Genomic DNA, 24,207 nt, shown 5'->3' on the forward strand with positions numbered 1-24,207 from the left:
TTTGAATAAGGAAAACAAAAATAAATGTAATACACCCTATTACTGCCACGCTCCACCCCTATGTGTGCAGATAACACTAGTACACAACCTAGAGCAGACAGTTACTCATGGCAACGGCTTAAGGGTCTGCTACCCGTGACTTTAGGTACAGTCACAAAGTTTGAGGTAAAGGGAAACTGGAACGGGCAGAGTAGTATCAAATGGATTCTCATTCTGAATTAAAGGCCAGTCAAATTAAGACTGCTAAAGATAGGCACAAAAGAGCTAAAATGTCCCATTTATCAGATAAAAATGCTATTTAAAAAAAACAACAGTGCCTCAATCAGGTTCATTGTTTACTCTTACATTGCATCGGCCTTTTACCGTCTTCGGCCAACAACTATGTGAATCACTTCATTGTAATCTTCCATTATTACGGCTCTGAGGCCAAACCAGATACATGGTACAAGGGCTAATCCAATTTACAGCAAAATGTTCCGCCTCTTGTAAAAAGGACAAGAAATGCTGCTGTTGCTAGCTTTTTAACCTTTTGCTTAGTCATTCATCTTTACATCGCCTCAAGTGCTTGAATATCCCCACACCCTTTCAGAACCTTTACAAAGACTAGTGAGGATTCCTTTTTAATACCGGTTCATGTAATAATGTTATCAATTAACAATTATATATGCTACATATTACATGTGATGCCTTTCCAGATGGGAGAACGAAATAGTCTCTCAAAAAGAGCTAGAGTGGGCGCATCGGTCCATTATGGGTTCTGGAGTAGTGTGCTACTCGCCGAAAAAGCGATTTGGTGCCTCGTCAGGGGTAGTAAGCGCTATATAAAAGCAATTACAATACAATACAATCTGTATCCAGTAGTTATGACGAATCCATTAAAGGTTTGGCTACAAACACTTAGTCATAGAGCTTCCTTCGCTCATTTCTTTAGAAGGTTTTAACATGGCAGATCCAGTGTCCATATGGAGACGTGCTCCCAGGACATACACAATGCCTCGATACAACAAGGGCCACTTGCTCCATCACTCACACAGAGAGCCACATTATTTACCTTTTGCATTAGATCCAGCACCAGCTCAAACCGGGCCTTTTGGGCAACTTCGCTGTCACTGGGCTGCTCCGATTCAAACTGTTCGCAGATTTTGCCCATGATGCTGTGCTGCTCCTTGTATTTATTGAATTGCTCCTCAGGCACGGCTTCTCGGTGGGTTTGAAGCCACTCTGGATACTAAGACATGAGAGATTATTAATGCAAAGTTGGTGCCTCCATTTGGAAGACACTCAAACTTGTGAAAACTATAACAATGCCTTAAACAAGGAGAAAACCATTTTGAGGTTAGTAATTCCTCTAACAAAAGCTCCACCATAAATACAAATAACAGCTTTATTATCAGGAAGGTAGCAGGTCTTCCTGGTATGGGCCACCAAGATCTGTAACAACAAAATATTCAGAGATGTAGACAATCATCATCAGCTTCAGATGGGTAGTCAAAACCAGATAACATCCTCAGTAACAAGACCCCATTCCATTTCGGGCTAGCCCATACGCTCATTCGCTTTACTGAGTTCCACAGGGCTGGACTAATGAAAAAGTAGGCCAAGCACCACCTTGACAAACACTGGCATCAACCGACCTCCCGATATTGCAATGCACGAACTAAATGAAAAGTAAAATGGTGAAAATAATGGTGAACTGCAACTGCCAGATGGCACTAGAGCCACGCAACTACACCACTGAAGGATACAGTCATATATTTTGGAGTCAAAGTTAGACAAACTAACCTCGCCGTTCTTTACATACCTCAAAAATGGCTTGGGTTTTATGCCATGGACAAAGCTACAAATATAAAGGCAGCGAGTCCTACCAGGATAAAGAGTTAGTTTTTTAGGTGTCCGCGAATGTGTGTCTGATGTTTAATGTGTGTCTGTGGGTGGGTCAGCTGTGTGCAGTATCTGCATATGTGGATGTGCGTGTGTGTACATAAACACTTGTGTGTGTCATTGCGGTGTGTGGGCGGTAGTGTATGTGTGGTAGCATATCTGCCACCTATAACGGTGAAGTGCATGCAGGGTTCCTCCTGCACAATTCATCTCACATGAATAAATGGGTTTCTTGCAGCACCTTAATATCAGCCCCAATATTTTGCCACTGTGAAAGCATGGATTGTCTTCTGTTGGATAAACTGAAGCTCCGGTGTTAATTCAACTACCACGTTAACCCAAGAGTTGCTGCGTGTACATATCTTTCCTAGGTAACCCTTCATCACCCACTTCCTTGCAACAGTAAAATCAGACATGCCAGAGAGGCCTGTCTAATTACTCACTAACTTTAGAACGATCTTATTAGGCAGACACCTCATAATTATATCTGTAACTGAAAAATGAAGAGGTTTGCAGAATTTTGTGACGTCTTGGGATGAGGCAGGGTCAATTACTTGATTGCCGATTTAAGTGGATACATTACTAATACCAATACCTCAAAGCACAGTTCCAAAACTCCTTATTCATTTTTAAAATACTCGAATCCTGTTTACACTCTATTTTATATACCCCTCATTTAGATCAGCTAGCCCTTGTTGTTCCAATCTAAGGCAGGAGTAATGTTAAAGCTACCAAGATGGTGACCGGAACGGACACGGAGTAAGGGTGCTCTGTGTCACAAGCCCCCCCGGCACCATCCTGACAGCTCCCGCCCTACACCGTGGGCAACAACAGATCAGCATGGCCCCACCTGGACAGGCTCCGCCTGTAGCAACGATGGACTGAGCGTTTTTCCGGAGCCCAATTGCTGCATAAGGAGGAGGACATATCACAACTGCATGCAAGCTTGGTTCAGAAAGGCAATAAACACTCTGCTCATTATTGCAAAGATCCCCCACCGGATTTCAGATGGAACGAACTGCACGATTAATTCAATCAATCAATCAGGATTTGTAGAACGTGGCTGCTTTACCCATGAGGGTCTCGAGGCGCTGTGGGGTACTGCTGCGGGATTCAGCTGTACGTTCCTATTGGTTGAACATCCATGTCTTGAGGTCCTTCCTGAACTGTTGGAGAGACGGGGTTGTTCTGAGATGTAGGGGGAAGGGTGTTCCATGTCTTAGCTGCCAGGTGGGAGAAGGAGCGGCCTCCACTGTTCGCCTGACAGATGAGCTGGGTACCTGCTAGAGAGAGGGATCTAGAATGGAGTTCTCTGGTAGGTTGGTGGAAATTCATTCATTTATTGAGGAACGCGGGTCCTTCATTGTGTAGTGCCTTGAAAGCGTGGGATTATTCGAAAAAACAACAAAAATGATATGGAGGAACAGATATCCAAAATAGTCAAAATAGGGTACAAATAATTACTCCTATATATTAGTTCAATGTCCAGTCAAATTCATACATATTGTTTTCAATAAGTCACATTCATTATTCATTCCAGGTCAAAACCATAATTTCTTAGTTCTAATCTGGTTAGGACAAATAGTCTTTTTTTGTTTGTATCAACTTTAAAGAGAACAATCAGACAAAAATATATACACCATACATATACCAGACATACAAAATTACAACAGATCAAAAAAAAAATATTGATTTCCTAGACCCCCAGTGTCCATTCCAAAAATACATTGCGGTCCACTGTAAGGTAATCCTTTGCACATTAGAGGTATCCTCTCTACCTCAAAGCTAACTTTATTGTGTGCAAGTCCGTTATAATATCACAATTCAATATTCAACCGATTCCTCCTTCAGTTGTCGACGCGTTTCAGCCATACTACTTGGGCCTCATCAGGACAGGGGTACGAGGAACAACTAGAAAATATTATGGTCGTGCCGGAGTATAGGAGAGGGGCAAATCCTAACGTCACGTGGAGTCATCTCAATTTGTTAATAATCCAGCCCTACTTCTGCGGCTGTAACAATCCTCCAGTGTAACCTATCTCCGCTACAGGGCTAATCTTAAGCCACAAACGTGCCCTTTAACATTCATTTATTTATTGCGGCCCCATTCAAAGTATCTCTCTCTCTCACTACCGTCTCTGCGTGAGCTGGAACACTTTACTGCGGGCTCCGTCAGCATGGGTGAGCAGCTTGAACTGGCATCTCTTCGTGACTGGTAGCCAATGGACTTTCCTGAGGTGAGGGGTGATGTGGGTCTCTCTGGGGAGGGGGGGGGGGGTTAGGGATGGGTATGGCTGCTGTGTTTCAGATGGTCTGGAGTTTCCTCAAGAGTTGCTTGGCCGATTACTTTGTAGAGGAAGTTGCCATAGTCGAGTCTGCTGATGACGAGGGCTTGTGTGACACTTCGCCTGGTGTTGATCGGGAGCCCACTGAGGACCTTACTGAGCATTTGTAGGTTGAGGAAGCAGGCAGAGGGGACAGTGCTGGCCTGCTTCTTCATGTTTTAGTGTATGGTTGCAGAATATTTACTGTCCTGACCATCAGTTTTGAGTTTGCACACCGAGGAGGTATATCATCATAACAATGACACAATATAAGGGTGGCGGGTTCACGGAGGACAATGTGAGTTTGGGTAGTGTGGACAATGTGGGTTGGAACACATACATAACATGACAGGATGCCTAACTGCGCGAGTACCAACATACAATATTTCCTAGAATATTCAGGGAGTGGCCACCCTTGGTGTCGCCATATGATCCATTTCTACCCAAGACCTGGTTGGACACATATCTCTTTCTTACAAGAAACACATGACCGCCATGGAACCTTTTAAACTGCAACAGAGATGGTGAGGTCAGATCATTGGCACCTCCTACTCAGCATATGCCCAGAAGGGGTCCTCATTTGGGTGGCTCCAACGGTCCCTTTGACAACCAGTTAAACAGTGATGGATCCAGACAGCAGATATGTGGTAGTGGTGGTGACGCTAGATATGGCACCAATTGCCCTATTGGCGCTTTTTGCAGCCAACAGTAACCAGCAACAGCTCTTAACACAACTGCTTCCCATGACAATACAGAACCTGGAGGCACCATCAATATGGTGAGGGGACTTCAATGATATACACAAAATATCCTTAGACAAGTTGTTACGCCCCCTGCAGGGGATGGCAGTAATTAGAATGCCTGTGCCTTCAGGAAGTGGCACACACAAAGACAACTACATGACATTTGGTGGTCCATGAAACCCATCACCAGAGAATACCAATTTTTCTCCCCGGTATTCCAATTACATACTAGGATAGATGTACTCTTGGCATCTCAGGTCCTATCTACCAAATACCTGGGCCGCACACTGCCCGACCACAACCCCCTTAAATTGATGGTGCAATGGGGCAGAACGTGAGCTGGACACTGTACACGCCGGCAGTACAAGATAGAGTATTACGAGACACCATAGGCACACATTATTAATTATTTCAAGGAAAATAAGGGGAGGGCCTCAAGCACCTGGTCTATAGATAAAAAACCTCCTGTGGGGTAAGACACGCTGCAGATTCAACTCCTTGACCACGAGTGTGCCAGACGGGCAGCGGAGGTACGGGTGGAGATAAAAGCGGGAAACAGAGAGGAGGTCCCTCCACTCAGGAGGGATCACAGTGAGGTAGAGGCCAGACTTGTGGGAAACTAAATTATGCAGCGAGAACATGTGGTGGGGTATAGGGAGGGGCCAGTATTTTCATGGCTCCTAAAGATTGCAGTCCCTAGGCCCCACATAAATGCTATTAGATCCCCAACTGGGTAAGTTTCGAACATGCTGTCTGAAATTTATAAGGGTTTTTTAAAAACATTTTTTTTATTATTACACCTCCTTCTATCAGGAATAACTGGAACAAGCCTAACCCCCCCCCCCCTTGCAGGAGTACCTGGAACCTTCTACCCATCCCAAGACTTGGTCTCCTACAGTGTCATACCCTAGACAAAGTACTGTCTGTTGAGGAAATAATCCTAGCATCAACGGATAGCATGCAACAAAACTCCTAGGATGGATGGACACCCAGTGTAGTTCTTCACCACTTACAGAGCCACTCTCACTCCAAAAACATATCAGGGTGTACCAACAGGACAAGGACGAGGGCCAACTCCCACTGTCAATGCGAGAGGTGACGATCGTAGTCCTTCCCAAACCAGGAAGGAACCTGTTTGAGCTCTCTTCTGAATACAGAATACAAGTTCCTCGGGAACGTCATTGCAAATGGCTTTTACCATAACTGCCTACGCTCATTCACCATGACCAGAACAGTTTCTTCCCAGGGAGAAATATGTTCTTAAACGGAAGACGTCGCTTTCAACTCATGGAAGAGAACCATCAGGCAACACCACGATAGAAAGCCTTATCTCTTGCCGTCGAGAAGGCATTCAACACCCTAGACTGGCTCTACTTGATAGAAGTGTTGATGAGAATGGCACTTGGCCTGGAATTATTGCGCTGGATAGCCCTTCGCTACAACACTCCAGCAGAGATCTCTCTGCCCATGTGGACCGGGTGGCCAAATAGGCAGAGAGATCTCTGCTTCTATTGAGGAATATATGTCGTTACTACGCATTCCGTTGCAACGCATGCCTTTACCACGCATGCGTTACAACGGAATGTGTTTTCCACGCTTTGCCGTTACCTCGATTTTACCTTTACTCCGCTTTTTCTTTTTTTGGGGGGGGGGCCAAGCCCCCTTTCTTCTTTTTTTTTCCTTTTTCCGCAGGTCTCCGCCGACACTGAAAACGGACTGATGCTTTTTTTCGGATTAGGATGACGTTGTTCCGTGATGACGTTGCTTGCGTGGTGAAGATGGTCGTTGAAGCATCACGCGTTGTGAAGACGTTTACGAGGTAAGTGTATCGTTGTAAACGTAATGCGTAGAAAATGCTTCGTGGTAAAGGCTGTTTCCCCTATTGAGATACATAGGTATGCCAGACAGGGTTATCCACTTTTGCAGATCATTTTGGGGCTGGCTCTAGAACAACCTGTGGGGTTATTTTGCCTACAGGGCCCGCAATGGGTCAAGGCAATGACACTGTCTTAAGTCAAGTCAAAGAAACTTTATTCGATCCATTTAAAAATACCGATCATGAAAGTAAATTGTGTTCAAATCAATTTGCATATTTCCTAATTTGATTTTAACACCAAACATGCTAAAAAGACTAATAATATTAAGAATACATTTCATAAATACTACTTAAAAATATCCGCGTTACAGTTGTATTAGTAAAACTAATAACCAGTTCATTAAGATTCACAAGGCGTGTACTGAACGGTTTTCCTTCTCCTTAGACATGCCAATAAAAAGGTAGCTAATGAAAAACATACAAATGGATCCGAAAGTTTCTCTAAGTATAATAATGCAGGACATTGGTTAAAATTCATTTTCTTTAAAATTCGACATAAAAATCTGGTTTGTTCGTTTTTATAAACCCCGCAGAAAAAAAAGTACATGAAGATCAAACTGCTCTGATCCACAGTCACAGGGGCAAGGTACCAACCCAGCATGCCTAAATCGCTTCACAGGGAAGCCCAGCATGAGTGGGATTAGATTCGGCCGAAATCTAATCAGGATAAATCTGTGCTGCGAATTTCTTATATGCTCTAAGTATGAAAAACCCCCAGCTGGTATTACCGGGGAGGTATGGTACAGCATCACAGTAGCTTGGGAGTAATTTACATTTTGGCGCTCATGTATCAATTTTGCTAAGAATATAGACCTCAATTTCCCCTGTGTTATCATATTACACAAACCCAGGTTAACAAAAGGTTTTCCCAACCCTAGTGACATCAGTGAAGATCTCACATACCCGAGCCAGGAATTTTACAAGGATTATCCAGATCTATATCATTATTAATTATGACCTGGGTCAAGTTCACTGTGTCCCTGCACCAGATAGAGTGCTACAAAAGTACCGGGGCAATCTTAATATTGTCAATCAAATAAGGGATTTCTAATTCAAGATGGTAGTTGTAATTTGAATATGAAATTGGGACGGCATACAGTTTCTTGTAGAATCTATCCTTCAAAGTTTTGAGTTGGATTACCGTGGCCATACCCCTGCCCCATAAGTTGCTGCTGTTACTATCTTTGCCAGGTATCCCTTTTGTATTGTCGATGGTGGTTTAGACCCCAGTCTTTTTGCAAAAGTTCTGATTGCTTCCATACCCTGCTCCTTTACTAAAACCATGTTATTCACCATAGGTGCCCATGACTTTATCGAAGTGTACCCCTAAATATGGAAACGAGTCTACAATCTCCAGTCTCCGTGAACCTATTATAAAGTTTTGGGATCTTCTTGAAGATGGGGTCCCTGTCATAAGGACAAAGGACTTTGATTTGTTCACCTTCAAACCCAGTGAGGACATGAATACAACACAGGCAGTTATTAGGCGCTGAAGGGACACCCCTGTTCTTGCAATTAAAACTGAATCATCGGCGTATGCTAAAATGGGTGTAGGAGTGGAGCCAAATTTGGGAACGTCTGGGGTTACTCCTAGGAGAGCTGCCTCAACTCCATTGGCGTATACAGAGAATAAAAAGGGGGCGAGGACACAGCCCTGCCTAACACCTCGTTTAATCTTAAATGGACGTGTTAACTCTCCCTCTTTTCCAAATCTAACACAAGCAGTGGCGTTGGAATACATTTGTCGAATAAAACAGATTATAGCCTGATCCACCCCCAACTTCTCCATTATTTACCAGAGTTTTGAATGAATTACACAGTCAAATGCTTGACTTAAACTCATAAATGCCATAAAAGTCTGGCCGGGCTTCGCTCTAGTGTATTTCCCAGTAATTAATGATAAATTGAGGCACTGGTCTATAGTGCTGTCTCACTGTATGCCGATGATGTGTTGGTGTACCTTAGAGATGTGAACAGAGAACTCCCCCAGTTGATGAATGTACTAGAGGATTTCAGTAAGGCCTCAGGCCTAAAAAGAAATTGGGCGAAATCCTGCTTTTTTCCCATGCACTCCCTTACGTAGCCAGAGTGGGAGGCACTGCCTTGCCTGGCTGTGGAATGATGCCCTGACACGTTCCGGTAACTGAGCGTGAACGTTTATCACACGGACAATGATCTTATACATGGCAATTTGGGAGCCGTGGTTGCAGACATGTGCAGCTAATTAGGATTTTGGAACTCTCTACCACTTTTACCAATGAACAGGGTGGCAATACCAAAAATGCTGCCATTACCGAGATTATTGCATAATTTCTCTGCCCTCATGGTTTGCTTGCCCAAATGCTTCTTGTGCAACTTGGGCACCGTTCTATCGGACTTGATTTGGGCACCCGATCAGAAAAGGGTGGCGCTAGTTAATCTCTATGCTCCAAGGGGGACCTGGAAGTCCCGAACTAGGAGCGGTATTATGCAGCCGCACAGCTGCAATAGCCGAAGTGCTGGCTCTCAGCCACCCCCAGCCCGAGCGGTGGATTCTACAGAGGGAAGTAGAGGACTGTCCTATAGCAGACTGGATTATCAATCCCAGACGGGTCACTCAACACCCCTGTCACTTGGTCAAGACATCTAAGCATTGCTGGCACACTTATGGCCAACTTAAGCAGCGCCCACCTCTTGACTCGCTGAACTTACTGATGTGGGTCTACGTATGGTGGCCAAACACCACAACACAAGAGCATGGAGAGAGGCCTGCCTCACGAAGCTTGGCAACATTAATGTCCAGAAAACCTTACTGTCCTTTCAGGAACTTGTTTGGTCTGGAAGAGGGACAGTTTCTGTTTTATAATGCATGGACAGCTGTGTAAGGCACGCTGTGGGGTTGGGAGCGAATGGAGCCCGAGCCCGACCCTGTCCCACCCTTGCAAACCCTGCCCATGCATGGCAGTAACAGGTGAGCGGCTGCATCACTATACAGAGGTAAACAGTGTTTACAACACTGTCAGAACAATAAGGTGCCTTTACAACACAGTCAGTTCAACAGCCGCATTGTTACCCCGTGTTTCATGACAACGCAAGTCATTACAACGACTTGCTTTAGGGAACTTTCGGTGTTGGATTTTAAATCACCTGTCAGGAGGAGGATTTCCATCAAATGGTATGGGCCTGCCCAAATATTGGGCGATTCTGGGAAGCGGTGTCGCCTAACCTAATAGAAATTACTGGCTGGGCACTACCAGTTGACCCCCCCTGTGGTGCCTTCTGGGAATCACAATCTGCACATACAAGAACAAATATGCTACAAAATTAATTGACTTAGCATATGAACTATTGAAAAGGCATATAGCCATGGCATAGAAATCCCCAGACGGCCCCCCCCCAAGGCGGCTTTGGCTACAAGACCTGCTCAAATGGTTAATGTAGAGTTCCCAACCTAGCGCACATAGATAACACACTGGAGGAATGCACCACAATAGGACGCTTGAGACATATCTAGAAAACCTAGCAGCTAAGTCCCCCTATAGCTGCAGGCTAATACTACCATGCCTTATCTTCAGAGAGATGGGGACTTTGAGCCTGGTATGCAAGGTGAACAAAGAAAAATGCAAAGCCAATAGTTATCGCCTTTGGAACATATTGGCTTTGCCAATGTCTTGCGGCGATGCTACACAGCATTGAGCTTTTTCTGCAGGCTATGCAGCACTGTATGGAGGTCGTATCATTCCACTGCTGAGTGCATTTGTAAGGATGTATGCCTGCCAACTTATCAATGCAGGACTGTTTGTTTTTAATTTTTCCGTTCCAAGATGGCGGAAGCCACTAGGATTGGTAAATTAAAACATTTAAGATTCATTTAGCATGAAAGCACAAAAAAGGTCTCTGGGTTGAGGGGTTTTCAGAGGAGTGAATGGGGGTTAGCAGATGGGGCACGGAGGGGAAAAATATTGTACAAAGAAGAAAGACGGGCATGGAAAGAACCACACATGCAGACAAAAGCGCAGATCTCGGGGAGAGACAAAAATAGCATTGGGGAGAATGACGATTCTCCAATTACTATGCAGAGAGAATCTTAATTTCATTAAAGACAACGGAGGCTAACATTATGCACATACTTTTATTTGCTGCCCAAACATGCAGCCCTTTAAAGAACATTTAATACATCACAAAGTAATAGAATGTTCAGACAAGTAGTGCAAGTATCCTGTGCACTGCATCATCTTCCTCTTTTAGCTGCACAATCCAAGTGGTAAATCGCTTCTTCCTCGGTAAGAGAAGGTTATTACGCATTATGATCTAAAAACAGAAAGGATTCCCACAGTAAGGAAGTATTGGAAAGAGTAAGAATGCAGGGGAAAAAACATAAGCATTATGCGTAATGAGTTAAAACATTATTAATTATAAACAGAATACCAAACAGTATAAACACAACGTTAAATGCAAAGAAACCCAAGTTCCTCGGGAGAGAAGGGTGGGATAATGTTATCCTCCGTTGTCTTTAATGAAATCAAGATTCTCTCTGCATAGTAATTGGAGAATTGTAATTTCATTACAAGACCGGAGGCTACCATTATGCATGGTTAAACCAATCAAGGCTACATTATCAACATGCTCTACTGGTCGTAAATAAAACTGAGCGAAAGTACTAGTATTAGACCGGTCAGCAGCTTTAAGAATCTGTGAGGGAACCCCCTGCGCATCAAACCTTAGTAGCCATAGCGCCTCTTGAAGAGTGAGCACTAAACCTAGCGAGAACTACACCTGCTTCTTTCATAATTGAGCAAATCCATCTTCCTAAAGTAGCAGTTGAAACTGGTTTATGTGGTTTAACATAAGGCAGGAGTAATTGATCGATGACATCCGCTCTATGACTACGAATTTTTATGTCCTACTCTTTCATGCAGTTAACCACACACAGTTTTTCACAATAGTGGAAAAAGGGGTAAAATATGGATTTCGACACATTCTTAGTTCTACTCCAAATGTCGAAATGAACACCTTCAGAAGAATAGAACCTGTTAGAAACTTCAAGGGGAATAATGTCAGAAACCCGCCTAAAGAAGATTAAGCATAGTAAAGTAGCAAGTTGCATGGAGATTGGCATGAGAGAAAGTAGGGTGTTGTCTTGCCAATTACAGAAAAGTTCAAAAATCAAATTGACATTCCAAAGACAATTATAACATGATTTAGGGGGCATTCTTAACCTAAACCCTTTCATGACTCTTTTAATTAAGGCATTACTACCAATCGCTAAAATATTTATCAAAGCATGACCTGAAGAGATTGCGGATCTATAACAGTTTATAGTTCTGTAGGAAAGACTTGAATCAAAGAGATGTGCTAAACAGTTAGCTATCAGTTGAACAGGGTCTTCCACAGGATCCAAGTTCCTCTCCAAGCACCAACTACACCTCTTTTTCCAGATGCCCAGGTATCTTTTCCTAGTGCCCGGTGCCCAAGACTCCTCCAGTAAGCTTTTAGCCTCCCCTGGAAGGCCAGGATATATCTCTCTGAACCCCTGAAATCCTCCAAGCAAGAAGGTTAATTTTCCCTTCTAGAATAAGAGTATGTTCCTCTCCGTCTGGGCCCAGACGTAGACCCAAGGATGCAGGGATAAAGCGTGGAATGTCTATTGAGAGTTCCATTGCCCCGGGAAACCACACCTGGGACTCCCAAAAGGGAGTTATTAGAATGATATTGTTGAGTTCTTGTCTCGCTTTCCATAGCACTCTCCTCATCATGGAGAAGGGGGGAAAAGGCATACGCCCTCATCTTCCCCCAGTCTTGTAGGAAAGCATCCACCACCAGGGCATACGGGTCTGCCTCCAGTTGAAGTAGGACTGGACCTGACAAGTTAGTCTGCTGGCAAGGAGGTTCAATCGTATTGGGCCCCGAAGATTCTCTATCAGGGAAAAGAGCTCTGGATGTAGCATCCAGTCACTGAAGTCTCTGAAATACCTCGAGTTCCAGTCTGCTCTCACGTTTGATACCCCTGGGATAAATTCTGGCCAGAGAGTAATTTTGTGTTGCCAGCAGAAATACCAGATTTGAGCTGCGAGATCTTATAAAGTCTTGGATTTGGCTCCCCCAAACTTGTTTATATAGGATACAGCTGAGAAGCTGTCTAGATGAATCAGGGTGTTGGAATTCACTAACTGCTCCCTGAAAATCATTAGGGTATTCAAAACCACTAGCATCTCCAATTTATGTGAAGAGAGTGTTCCCCTAGTGTCCATTTTCGCCAGTTTCCATTTTTCCTAACCATGCTCCCCAACCACGGTTGCATGATTCTAGAATGAAGTCCGGCAGATTCCCAAAGATGGCCTTCCCATTCCAAGCTTCTAGGTTTATCTTCCACCATAGAAGGTCCTCTCGTCTGGCCTTGGAAAGGGGTAGCATGTCCCCGTACCAAAGACCTTTCCTTAAGCCCCATGCCTTCAATATCTGGAGGGATATGTAGTGGAGGGGGCCTAGGGAGACTGCCTGAATTGATGAGGAAAGAAGACCCAGAACTCGTGCTAGGTCCCTCAAAAGGAAGGAATCTTTGGATAAGACTGACCTCTGTTCCTTCTTTATCTGTAATACATTTTTGTATGGTAAAACTAACTGTTACAGGATGGTATGTACCTTGAAACCAAGAAATTCTAGTTCCTGAGAGGGAATCATGACAGACTTCTCTGCGTTTATAATGAATCCCAAGTTTTCCAAGAGACTTGTAGTCCAGGATAAGTGAGTTCGTACTTCTGATTTGCTCTGCTACATAATGAGAATGTCCTCCAGGTAGATAATGAGTTGAGCTCCTCTTTCCCTCAGAAAGCTTACCACTGCACGGAGAACTTTGGTGAAGCACCATGGAGCTGAGAGAGGCCAAAAAGGTAGACAAATGAATTGATAAAGAGTTCCCTTCCAAAGGAAGCGGAGGTACTTCTGGCAGTCTCTGTCCATAGAAATTGTAAAGTAGGCATCCTTGAGATCCAACTTTACCAGCCAGTCTTGTGTCTGTAAAATATCTCTTAAAAGATGGATACCTTCCATCTTGAATTGTGTGTAGACCAAGAAGGTGTTTAACACTTTGAGGTTTATTACTGGACGCCAGCCCTTGTCTTTCTTTTCTACCAAAAATATTGAGCTTATGAAACCTTTCTGTTGCATCTAGAGTGGCAACCCTCTGTAAGGCTCCTTTCTGTAACATTTGTGACACTTCTGAATCTATCAACTTTGCTTGATCTACATTCCCACACATTTCTCTGGGGATTTTCTTTTGAATTGGGGTATCCCAGAAATCTATCCTGAAACCCGACACAGTTTCCAGAACCCAAGGGTCTTATGTAATTTTTTTGCCAATTGTGGGTAAAAAAAACCTTAGTCTCCCCCCACTTTTAATGGTTTGTAAAAGGTAGTCCTGCTCACCTTAGTATCCTTGGTTAGAAGGTCTTGATCTTCTGCCACGGGATCTTGCACCTCTTCCTCTTTGAGGGAAGAAATTGGAGTTTTGGCGAAAACCTCTGGTGTAGGCAGAGGGGCCTCTCTCTTCTTGTAAGAAGAAGTTGGACCTGTAATTTCCATGGCTGACAGTCGGTCCTCTCCTGTCAGCCCGTCTGAAAAGGGGGTGTGAATTGAATACTCTTCTCATGTTATTTTGAGCCTTACTAAAGGCTGTAAATGTTGAGATGTAGTTCCCCAGGGATTTCACGAAGTCATCCCCAAAGAGAAGTCCTTTTGCATTGCCCATATCGTCTTTGGAGGACAGATCAGCCAGTTTAGGATTCATCCTTAATAGGACAGCTTTACGTCTCTCTGTAATTAAATTCGAGTTTGCGTTGCCTAGAAGGCATATTGCACGCTGAGACCACCATCTCAGGAGGTCGAGGTTCACTGGGGTGTTATTTCCCATTGCTTCTTCGGCCATGTCCAAAATGAGTGTAAGCGGGCCGAATACATCCAGGAGTTTATCCTGATATTGTTTAAGACATTTCTCAATGTCTTTTCTGGGATCTTTCCCATATTTAAAAAGGAATGTAATTAATTCCGGGTCCAGGTTGGGAGTGTTACAGACCTTGTCCTCAGTAGAGGGCCAGGGCCATTCATTTCTCATTAAATTGCGAGTCTCCTTGTCAAGGCCTTTCCTGGCCCATTGATTGAGGTATTTGGCTACGTGGTCCATAGGCCATCAATCAGCACTGTGAGGGTGCCTAATAGTGGTAGGATCAAACATCTCCCCCCAAAGGGATCTTTGATCCCAGGGGAAGTAGAAGCTTGTTCGAGGTCATGATTAAGCATATCGGTAGTATCCAGGGTATCTCCTGGATCAAAGATAAACTCATCCAGTTGTGAGTCCTCAAAATAAAGGTAGTCCGCACAGGGGTTAAGGGCATCACTTCTTTCTCTTGTGCCACGCAGGTCACTTCTTTCTATCATGCCGCTATCGGCTACTTTTCTTTGGGCCCCTGAAAGGTGGCCTTTTGCTATTGTGCTGCAAGGAGCACCAATCCCTGTTGTAGCGCGGAGGCTACCTGAGTCAAAGGCATGGTTAGAGGCCTGATCTAAGTGCTTCCTCTTTTGGGAAACCTTTCCCCATTTACGGGGTTCTGAGGTAGAAGGGGAGTCCCCATTTGAGAGGGAGAAAAAAAATTCTCCTCAAGGGGGGCTTACCCTCTTCCTCTTAGCTAATGCGGCGTCCACCGCCTCTTTTACCGAGGATCTGAGTTCTCCTCTATAATTTTTTTAATTTTTTTATTTACCCCCCATATTATCCCTGTTTTGGGGGTTAATAGTATCAGAGTCCATTATAAATAAATTAGATAATAAATACTATGTCCCAAAAATATTACACATGCGTGAAAAAGGGATTATTCAAGTATCACTCATTTGTAAAAGTTGATTATGATGCTTTTTCCTCCCTAAGAAGGTTAAAAGGAATGGGTAATAAATTGAAACGATAAATCACCATAAGGGGGAGTCAACGCACTGAAAATATGATTAAACTGCTCTGGTGAAGCTGTGCCTGTAACTGACAACTTTCAGCTTGGGCGCGAGCTGTTGCCATGGTAGCATCCCACCCGGAGTGTCAACAGAGAGGAAGGACCTGCCGTCCAGGAAGAGACACTCCGGACGAGATGTGCACAATAGACACTGTTGCCGGGACGCATGTTGTCCGGTTACCAGTGAGTTCCTTTGTTGCGGGGGGCCGAACCAGTCTGCGATGTGCATTTTTAAGCTTGTTGTCTTTTTCGAGGGGGCGCAACGAGAAATATCTTGTAATCGCGCCCTCTGTAAAAATAGACCAGTTTGTGACGGAAATACTCCGCCCAGGGATTAATTTGTGGCGAAATTACTTTACTGGAAACTATTATAAAAGGAAGCCTCAAACTTAATAAAGGACAATAAAACGCTTGTAAACATAAGCCTAAAAGGCCTTACCTGGCCCTCTTTACAAGGGAGGGTGTGCTAGAACAAACCAAATTGTGTATAAATAAGACACAGTAGCAAATTTTAGTTAAAACAAATAAACATCAATTTGAACAATTAAATAGTAATAACCATTCCATAAATGAGATAGAGAAGAAGCCAATACTTGGTATTGGAAAATATACAAACTATCGATATTTAAGTATAAGACAAACTAAAAGTGTTTCAAAATTGAGAAACAGAGCTGAAATACTTATCTTGATGGGCAGCTAATAAAAGAGGAAGATGATGCAGTGCACAGGATACTTGCACTGCTTGTCTGAACATTCTATTACTTTGTGATGTATTCAATGTTCTTTAAAGGGCTGCATGTTTGCGCAGCAAATAAAAGTATATGCATAATGGCAGCCTCCGGTCTTGTAATGAAATCATGTGAAAGTGGCAGCAGTACAGGGAGACGCACACAAGGGCAAGAACAATATTGAATGTGAGGGGGTTGGGAGGAGAAGTACACAAGAGAGATGAACAAATCCTTCATGGAGTGCCTAACAAGGAGAAAGAAAAAAGGTCCCCAAAAGTGATCAGATGAAGCACAAAAGCCAACCAATCAGAAAGATGGTAAAGAGACTTTGCTCCAGGATGAAATAAATAAAAGACGGACACACTGGGACATGGAAAGCCCCTGAATATGAAGAAAACAAACGAGTATTAGAAGAAAACCCCTTCAGTGGTAAGCAGTGGGAAACTCCTGTACGTTCTGGGTAAACCCACAGATAGGTATTTTGCCCCAGACACCTTGCGCTGCCTGGTAGATACATCCTAAAAAAAAGTAAGGTTGAAACAAGCTATGTTGTCCTTTAATATCTTAGCATCATTAGAGCAAAGACAGGATCTTGTGCTATCCATTCCACAACACTGATTGTCAAAAAAAGGAGAAAAAAAGAGCACAATCTATAAAAAAAGGTACAATGGAGATAAATGCTATCAATAAAGGCTAATATGAAAATATTAAGAAACTAGCTGAAGCTGCTTAATTGGAGGTAGAGGAACTTTGCAGGAAACTGGGCTTTTGTTGCAGTTATCCCACCACTTTTTCCCCCCTTTTCATCTAATAGATTTTCAACTCTGATAGTGCACCAAGGACAGCTAACCACACCTCAGTGCCAGTGCTCCTTCCCCAAAACGAGGGGTTGTCAAATTGTGCTACAATTGGCTAAGCTATAAGTCCCTAGTAAATGGTACACCAGGTACCTAGGGCATGAGTGCTAAAGAGGATCCCAAAGGGCTGCAGCATATCTTATGCCCCCCTAAGGGACCCACACACAAATTCCACACATACTGCTACTGCACACTGCGTGATATGGTGCAAACCATGAGTGAAAACATGACATTGCACACTCCTGTGTGTCATGCTAAACACACTGCATCTAATGTAAGTAATTCACCCATATAGCAAGCCTTTGAGCCCTAAAGCAGAGTACATTACATTTTATGTGAGGACATATCTGCATGAAATGTTATGCCCCTGTGATCCCTAGTTCTATTACTGGATATTGCAAGTAAGCAGGGAAGCCATCTTAAGGTATGTACTGGGCACTGGTCAAACGTTGGTATCAAACACCCCGTATTAATAAACCCACACCGATTCCAGTGATGGATGTTTTAATACAAATGCAAAAACAGCTGATGGACAGAATGCAGAACAATGTCATACATTCACCCCAGTACAGAGATCTGGGCCTAAATCCATCGTTTTTCTGCCTACCATACCATTCCAGTTTGAACCCAGCCATATGCAAATCAGTCTTGACCCTGTGCCTCATAACGATGGACTGGGGGTGAATGCTTTGCCAATGTGCAACATTCCGTCCATCACCTTGTGTGTTTTGCTGTTCACCCTATGCGGGAAGGGTATGCCCAGACGTGAGTCCTGTGCTCACTACGCCACTGGAGTCAAGCTATCCTGGCTGAAGAGGGGTGAAACCCCGAAACCGGTCCTAGGATGCTTGATTCCGGTCCAGGGAAGACATGGTTTGGCAGTTTGGGTTGGACTGTTCCCGTGAGGCACAGGGTCAAGACTGATTTGCATATGGCCATGTCTGAACTGGGGTGGCGTGGTGAGCAAAATAACGATGAATTAAACCCAGATCTGTGACTGGGGGCGAGTGCTTTGCCAATGAGCAACATTCCGTCCAATCACTATTTATTAATACATGCACCCAGAGAGTACATTAAAGGGACCTACTGAAACCTACCACCCTACCAGTGCGCTGACTGGTCTAATCCAACCTGCCACCACAGGCAAGTTTCTGACACAGTGGACTCACGGATACCGCCTGCAGCCTCTTTGTGCAGGCCCCCTCTACCACGAGTGTCTCCGGTGACCAAAACCCGATGCCTCAGAACACCTTGCACTCAGCCAGCCCTGGCCTAGGAGAAGGGGAAGGGGAACAAAGGTGTCCCCACGTGCCCAAGCATCATGAGACCGGATTTCCCTTTTTGATTCAGCCGGATATAAATTGGTGTTAGAATTGTTTAGTGAGTTTGTGTCTCACTCACTGTCTTTGTGTGTGCAATAAATGCTTAGCACTACTCTCTGATATGCCTAACTACTCGCCCACACTACCACGAAAGAGCATTTGGGATGTCATTTGCATCTCTGTAAACTGGTTGGGGTTGGCCAGGACACAGTGTACCTCTTTTTGGTCCACTATATAAAGAGCCAGTGTCCTACAAACTCCCAACCCCCTCCTCTTTTACATTGGTTTGTTCTTTTTTAGTATGGGGAACACCCCTTATCTATAATATATGATCTACTGGCGGTTGCCAGTAGATAGTTATAGTTAGGACCGAGTTCCCATAGGAAATCTGAAAATTCTATTTTGAATAACTTTGGCGCCGGTTGACTTATCTTCGTGACATTTTCAAAACTAATGGGGCGCTCCGCTCCTACCCTGAAAGTCTCGGGGTGATTCGTCAAGCGGGGGCTGAGAAAAAAGGGGGGGTCCCAAAACGCGTTTTCCCCATGCATTTTCCCATAGGACCTTTAGTCGAAGGTACAGCCCGAACGGCTGAACAGAATTACTTGAAATTTGGCAAAGAGGTAGTCCTCAGGTCAGGCATGTGCCTTTTGCATATATGGGGTCAATCTGTTCAATAGTTCCTGAGAAAATTGCAGTTAAAAGTACATAAATATCTATATGCGCGCACCGTGCGTGCACGGTGCTCGCACTGAGCGCGCACCAAATGTCCGCGAGCGTAATTCTGATTGGTGGTTAGATGTCAGTCAACATTCTAATCGGTCGAAATCAGGAAGTGTCAGATGCCATTTTGTGTGTGACAGTGAAAAAGAAAGGTGGAGAACGTGAAAAGGGGGCAGGGTAGAGAGTTCCTGACCCCCTAGCCTTTGTCAGGGGGTCCCTGAAGGACCCCGAAGGGTGAAAAAAACATTTTTATTTTAAATCGCGGGGTGCGCGCACGGTGAAAAACCCTTAAAAAAAAAAAAAAACATTTTAAACTGTTTATAGAAGATATTAACTATGCTGTTCAACTTTATCCAAATTAAAAAAAAAAGAGCTGAGCCATTCCATGTTACAGGATACAGTCAATCTATAACTATATACATAGGTAGTTTATTGTAAAATAAATATATAAAAAATATAATACATACATAAATTAGCATTTAAAAAACCTTACAAATTCACTGAAAAAACCATAGGTTTCACACACGTTATAGTTAGAAATTAGCATTTAAAAAACCTTGCAAATTCACTGAAAAAACCATAGGTTTCACACATGTTATTGTTAGCTGGACATTTCACTCGTAAAAAACCATTGAAATTCCCCCGTTATAGTTAGTTCAACTATAACTCGCGCGACCGCAATCCACTGCTGATGACGTCACATATTGCATCACTCATGACATGGTCAGTGACATCACTCATGACATCTCAAATGACATCACTGATGACATCATCCAGTGAATATGTGTCTTTATGAAAAATAAATATTTTTTATATATGTATATCTAAAGGTTAATGGAAGAATAAATGTGTAAATAAGTGTCTAAATGGATGTTTTTTTTTGTAAAATTAATTGTATAACTGACTTATTAACAGTACCTTAGTGAATACAGTGATGTAATATGTGACGTCATCAGCAGTGGATTGCGGTCGTGCGAGTTATAGTTAGCTGAACTAACTATAACGGGGGAATTTCAATGGTTTTTTACGAGTGAAATATCCAGCTAACTATAACATGTGTGAAACCTATGGTTTTTTCAGTGAATATATATTAATCTTGTATTGCAACAACACCCACTTTGGTTTCCTTAAATTAAATTCCTCTGATGAGGCAGGGAATCTCATTTACTGCAATTCAAGTTTTAAATGCCATTAAGTGGCACATTTTTATAATTCTGAAATTTCAATTGAACTCCCCTCACTTTAGAAATGTATATTCTGTACAGTATCCACAATGTCCAAACCCATAATCTATACAAAGCAGAGTACTTCTGTGAATTATGTAGTAGTCTACAATAACCTCCAGTGTAGCCAACTCTGTATTTGCAGTGTCTAACTCTCCACTTCTTTTTAACAGTCACATGCTGCTATTATCTCTAGCTCATGTTGACTCTTGACTATACGAAAAGCGTCCTGTTTACCCCTGGAGCTAAGTCTTTGCTATAAAAATATTTAAAATAATCTCAGCAGAACTCTGTCTTTTTCAACTTGGACGCATACTCTGGATATGGCATTTATTGGGACAAATCCAACCTCTATCAAATGGGAGATTGTAAAGACATACATTTACAGTTGGCTGCCATTAAACAACTTCAGACTGGCTTCAAATATTTAGGAATTAAGATAACAGGTTAAGAATGTTTCCTGGGATGGGACTCTGAGAAGATGCAGTGCGATTGAGCACACTACCACTTTTACTTATGGGAAGGGCCGTAATTTTCAAAATGATTACCTTGCCCAAATTGCTACAGGTGTTGCAAAACAGCCCCTTCCCAATACCAGAGGGTGCCTTCAACAAAATAGAAAAAATACTGAGAGAGCTACCCTGGAATAAAGGCACACCAAGAGAAACCTTGAAAACACTGTAGCGTTCAGTCTACAATGGAGGATTAGCAGTCTCAGTTGTGAGGGCTTACTATAGAGCCATGCAACTCCAAATTATTAACAAATAGGGGTTTACACTGCATAGTGAGTGGGCAACCATGCTAAGGCGAGTGGTGATGGCGCCACCCACGCACCTCCCCTATCTGTTTGTAGGGGAAACACAGGTCACACCTGCCCACCCCTACCCGAACGACCCTAAAAGCATGGTACGATGCGACAAAGGCACTGGGTTGGAAGGGGAGATCAACCCTAGCCCCTGGCCACACCATTGTGGAAAGGGACGACGATGAAAGAAATAGGCTAGCTGACAATCTTCAGACAGTGGGAGAGGATTTGGATAGAAATGCTGGCAGACGTAATTGAGAAAAGATAAAATCAATTGAGGACATGCAGGGAGAAAATGAACATTCTCAAAAGTTCAAATATCTCCAGTTGGCCTACGTGTTCAGGGGTGAGGATGTTGTTGACAGTGAGATTCATGAATACAGCCCACTGGAACTTGGGGTGCTGAGAGGAAAGATAACTAACACATCAACATCCTAGCTATAGTGGCTTTCAATTAACAATACTCCCGACGGCTTGAGAGGTCTCCAAGACAGATGGGAGGCAGACTTGGGGGTCATGGAAGACACTGACTGGGAGGCAGCATTGATGCACCTTAGGGAGGTGGCCATCCAGATTAGGTGGAGACTGGTCCAGTTCAACATGCTGCATCGGACATACTACTATAGGAGCGAGTTGTCCAAGATGGGGAGAGCACCTAACCCAGATTGCCCAAGATGTTTCACGGGAAGGCGTTGTTTACAAGGATGGGGGTCTATAGTTCTGCAGACATTCAGGACCTGCCCCAGAGTTCAGGGAAGATAGTACAGGAGAACTGGAAGCAGTGGATATCCCGAGGATGCCCCATACGGTCATTCTGGGTATCCCAAACGATGTAGACCTCCCCAGGAAACACATTTATTTTGTATGTTGGGATGTATGGTAGCGAAAAGAGATGTGGCAAGGAGGTGGGGTCCAGCGCCACCCTCAACCAACCTTACATGGGAAGAGGGCATGAGCAGTTGCATGGCTGCCCCAAGAAATTTGAAAAGGATTGGGGTCAATGGCAGACTCATTATGGATTCAGTGAAGACATGGAAGAGTCAACAGGTGAAGCCACACCGCAGAATACACAGGATGTGCCCCCTCAGGGGTTCTAACTCATATCACATTCATACACCTTTGAAAACGTTGTGCGCATTGTATGGTGCCAAGAAAAAGCAATTACGAGTTTATTTTTTTGTATATGGAGCTGGTACTGCACTAGAGACTACATACAGTCAGTCAGTTAAAACAGTATTAACAGCAGGAAAGATCTCTCAAAAACTCTCAAGTCGTAAGAGCAGAAGTATAAACGTGGTATGACAGACACCAACCAAGACACAGGAAAAAGTACTGCATTTTATGGAAGCAACAGCTCTCCAAATGCTGTAGCTGCAGTTACAAACCAACTGCTATACAAAATGCAGTGCTTTATCAAGTGAGTGGCAATTAAATTTTTCAGTTCAGTTCAGTCACACATTACTTTTACATATATTTTTGCGCAACTAGGCATGACTTGTAGACCCCTGTTCCTCAACGCTGAATCAGTTCACAGAGTAGACTTCCTACCATGCTGCACTTTGGCACTAAATAGCTCGGAGACATATAATTTTACTCAGGAACCACACAATTTCACACTTGCTATTTAACAATAATGTAAAATTGCTCTTACTTTTTCAGTGATCTCTTTGAGAGATGGGTAGAGTACGTCTTTGGAGAGCAGGTTCTGCATAATGTTTTGCATAATGGGAAGGATGTTGCCCTCACCTTCTCCTTCATCCAACCCGAGGCCTTCCATCGCTCTGGCTACTTCTTCCTCAGACAAGCTGGAATTCTTTACAAATCAGGAAGTAAGGAAAGACAACACATGCATGACATTTCAAACACAATTCCTTTCAGTGGAAAACAGTGTAATCTGTGCATCAAAGTTAATGTCCACACAAGTGATTACAACAAACAATCTTTTTCATCTAAGCATTCAGCTCCTAAAGTGTGCTTTGCACACGAGGGGGGCGTGGCCAAGCCGCGGTCAGAGATGGCTGCGTTGCTCTGAAGCTCCACCGGCCGTGTTGGCAAACATCCTGTAACCCACTACTTAGAGTGATTCAAGGCCTTTACAAATGCTACCGATAGTTGTGGACTGGGCCCTGGACATCAGGGGCCCCTCGCCGCCGGATATTTCAGCCTGAAGCGAAAGTTACGACTCGGGCGGCGTCACTGCCCGTAAATCCAAAATGGCGACGCCCGAGAGTGAACGACGGCCCGGAGAGAGTACAGTGGCGCTGCAGTGATCAGCAGGACGTCGAACTTCTGTAGGGAGGTGAGCTGGCGGGGGCGGACTGGTGCGCTACGTTTGGGAAAGCCTGCGGACACAGAAGATCGCTAGAGGGAACTCCATAGGTCTCCGGAGGGCGGATTCCGCTACGACTCCTGAGCTGCGCGCTGACCCTGCAATTGAGAGGCGCTGGGACTGTGCCCGCATATACGTCTGCTTGTGAAATGAGCACCAGCGCTGAGATTCTGAAATGTAATGTACATAAATTGACTGCCGGTTTTGCCCCCTGCCGGTCTCTCTGCCCATCCCCCACCTCCATGCCGGGGGTGCCTGAGCCACTGCATTCTCGCCTGTAATGGGTCCACCATATAGCGTACTGCACGCAGCCACACAGTGAGTACTCCTGATCCTTGCTGCCACAAGAGGTTATGACACCCTCAGCGAACTGTTATCCTATTGAAGTGTGCCAGCTCTTAAATAAAGACAAATAAGCGTG

The 24,207-nt window shown here is 43.9% G+C and overlaps 1 protein-coding gene across 1 annotated transcript in view; it reads right to left on the reverse strand.

Moving 5' to 3' along the window:
• Nucleotides 1-24,207, reverse strand: part of PEX19 (peroxisomal biogenesis factor 19) — a 91,959-nt gene that overhangs the window by 31,435 nt on the left and 36,317 nt on the right. The window contains exons 5-6 of the mRNA XM_085638361.1: nt 23,109-23,270; nt 1,052-1,228 (exon numbers count right to left, since the gene is read on the reverse strand). Coding sequence (XP_085494487.1) covers nt 1,052-1,228; nt 23,109-23,270 — 339 coding nt within the window. The remainder of the gene's footprint in view (nt 1-1,051; nt 1,229-23,108; nt 23,271-24,207) is intronic.

Source organism: Triturus cristatus, chromosome 12, assembly GCF_964204655.1.
Source record: "Triturus cristatus chromosome 12, aTriCri1.1, whole genome shotgun sequence".
In the NCBI taxonomy this organism is placed as follows: domain Eukaryota; kingdom Metazoa; phylum Chordata; class Amphibia; order Caudata; family Salamandridae; genus Triturus; species Triturus cristatus.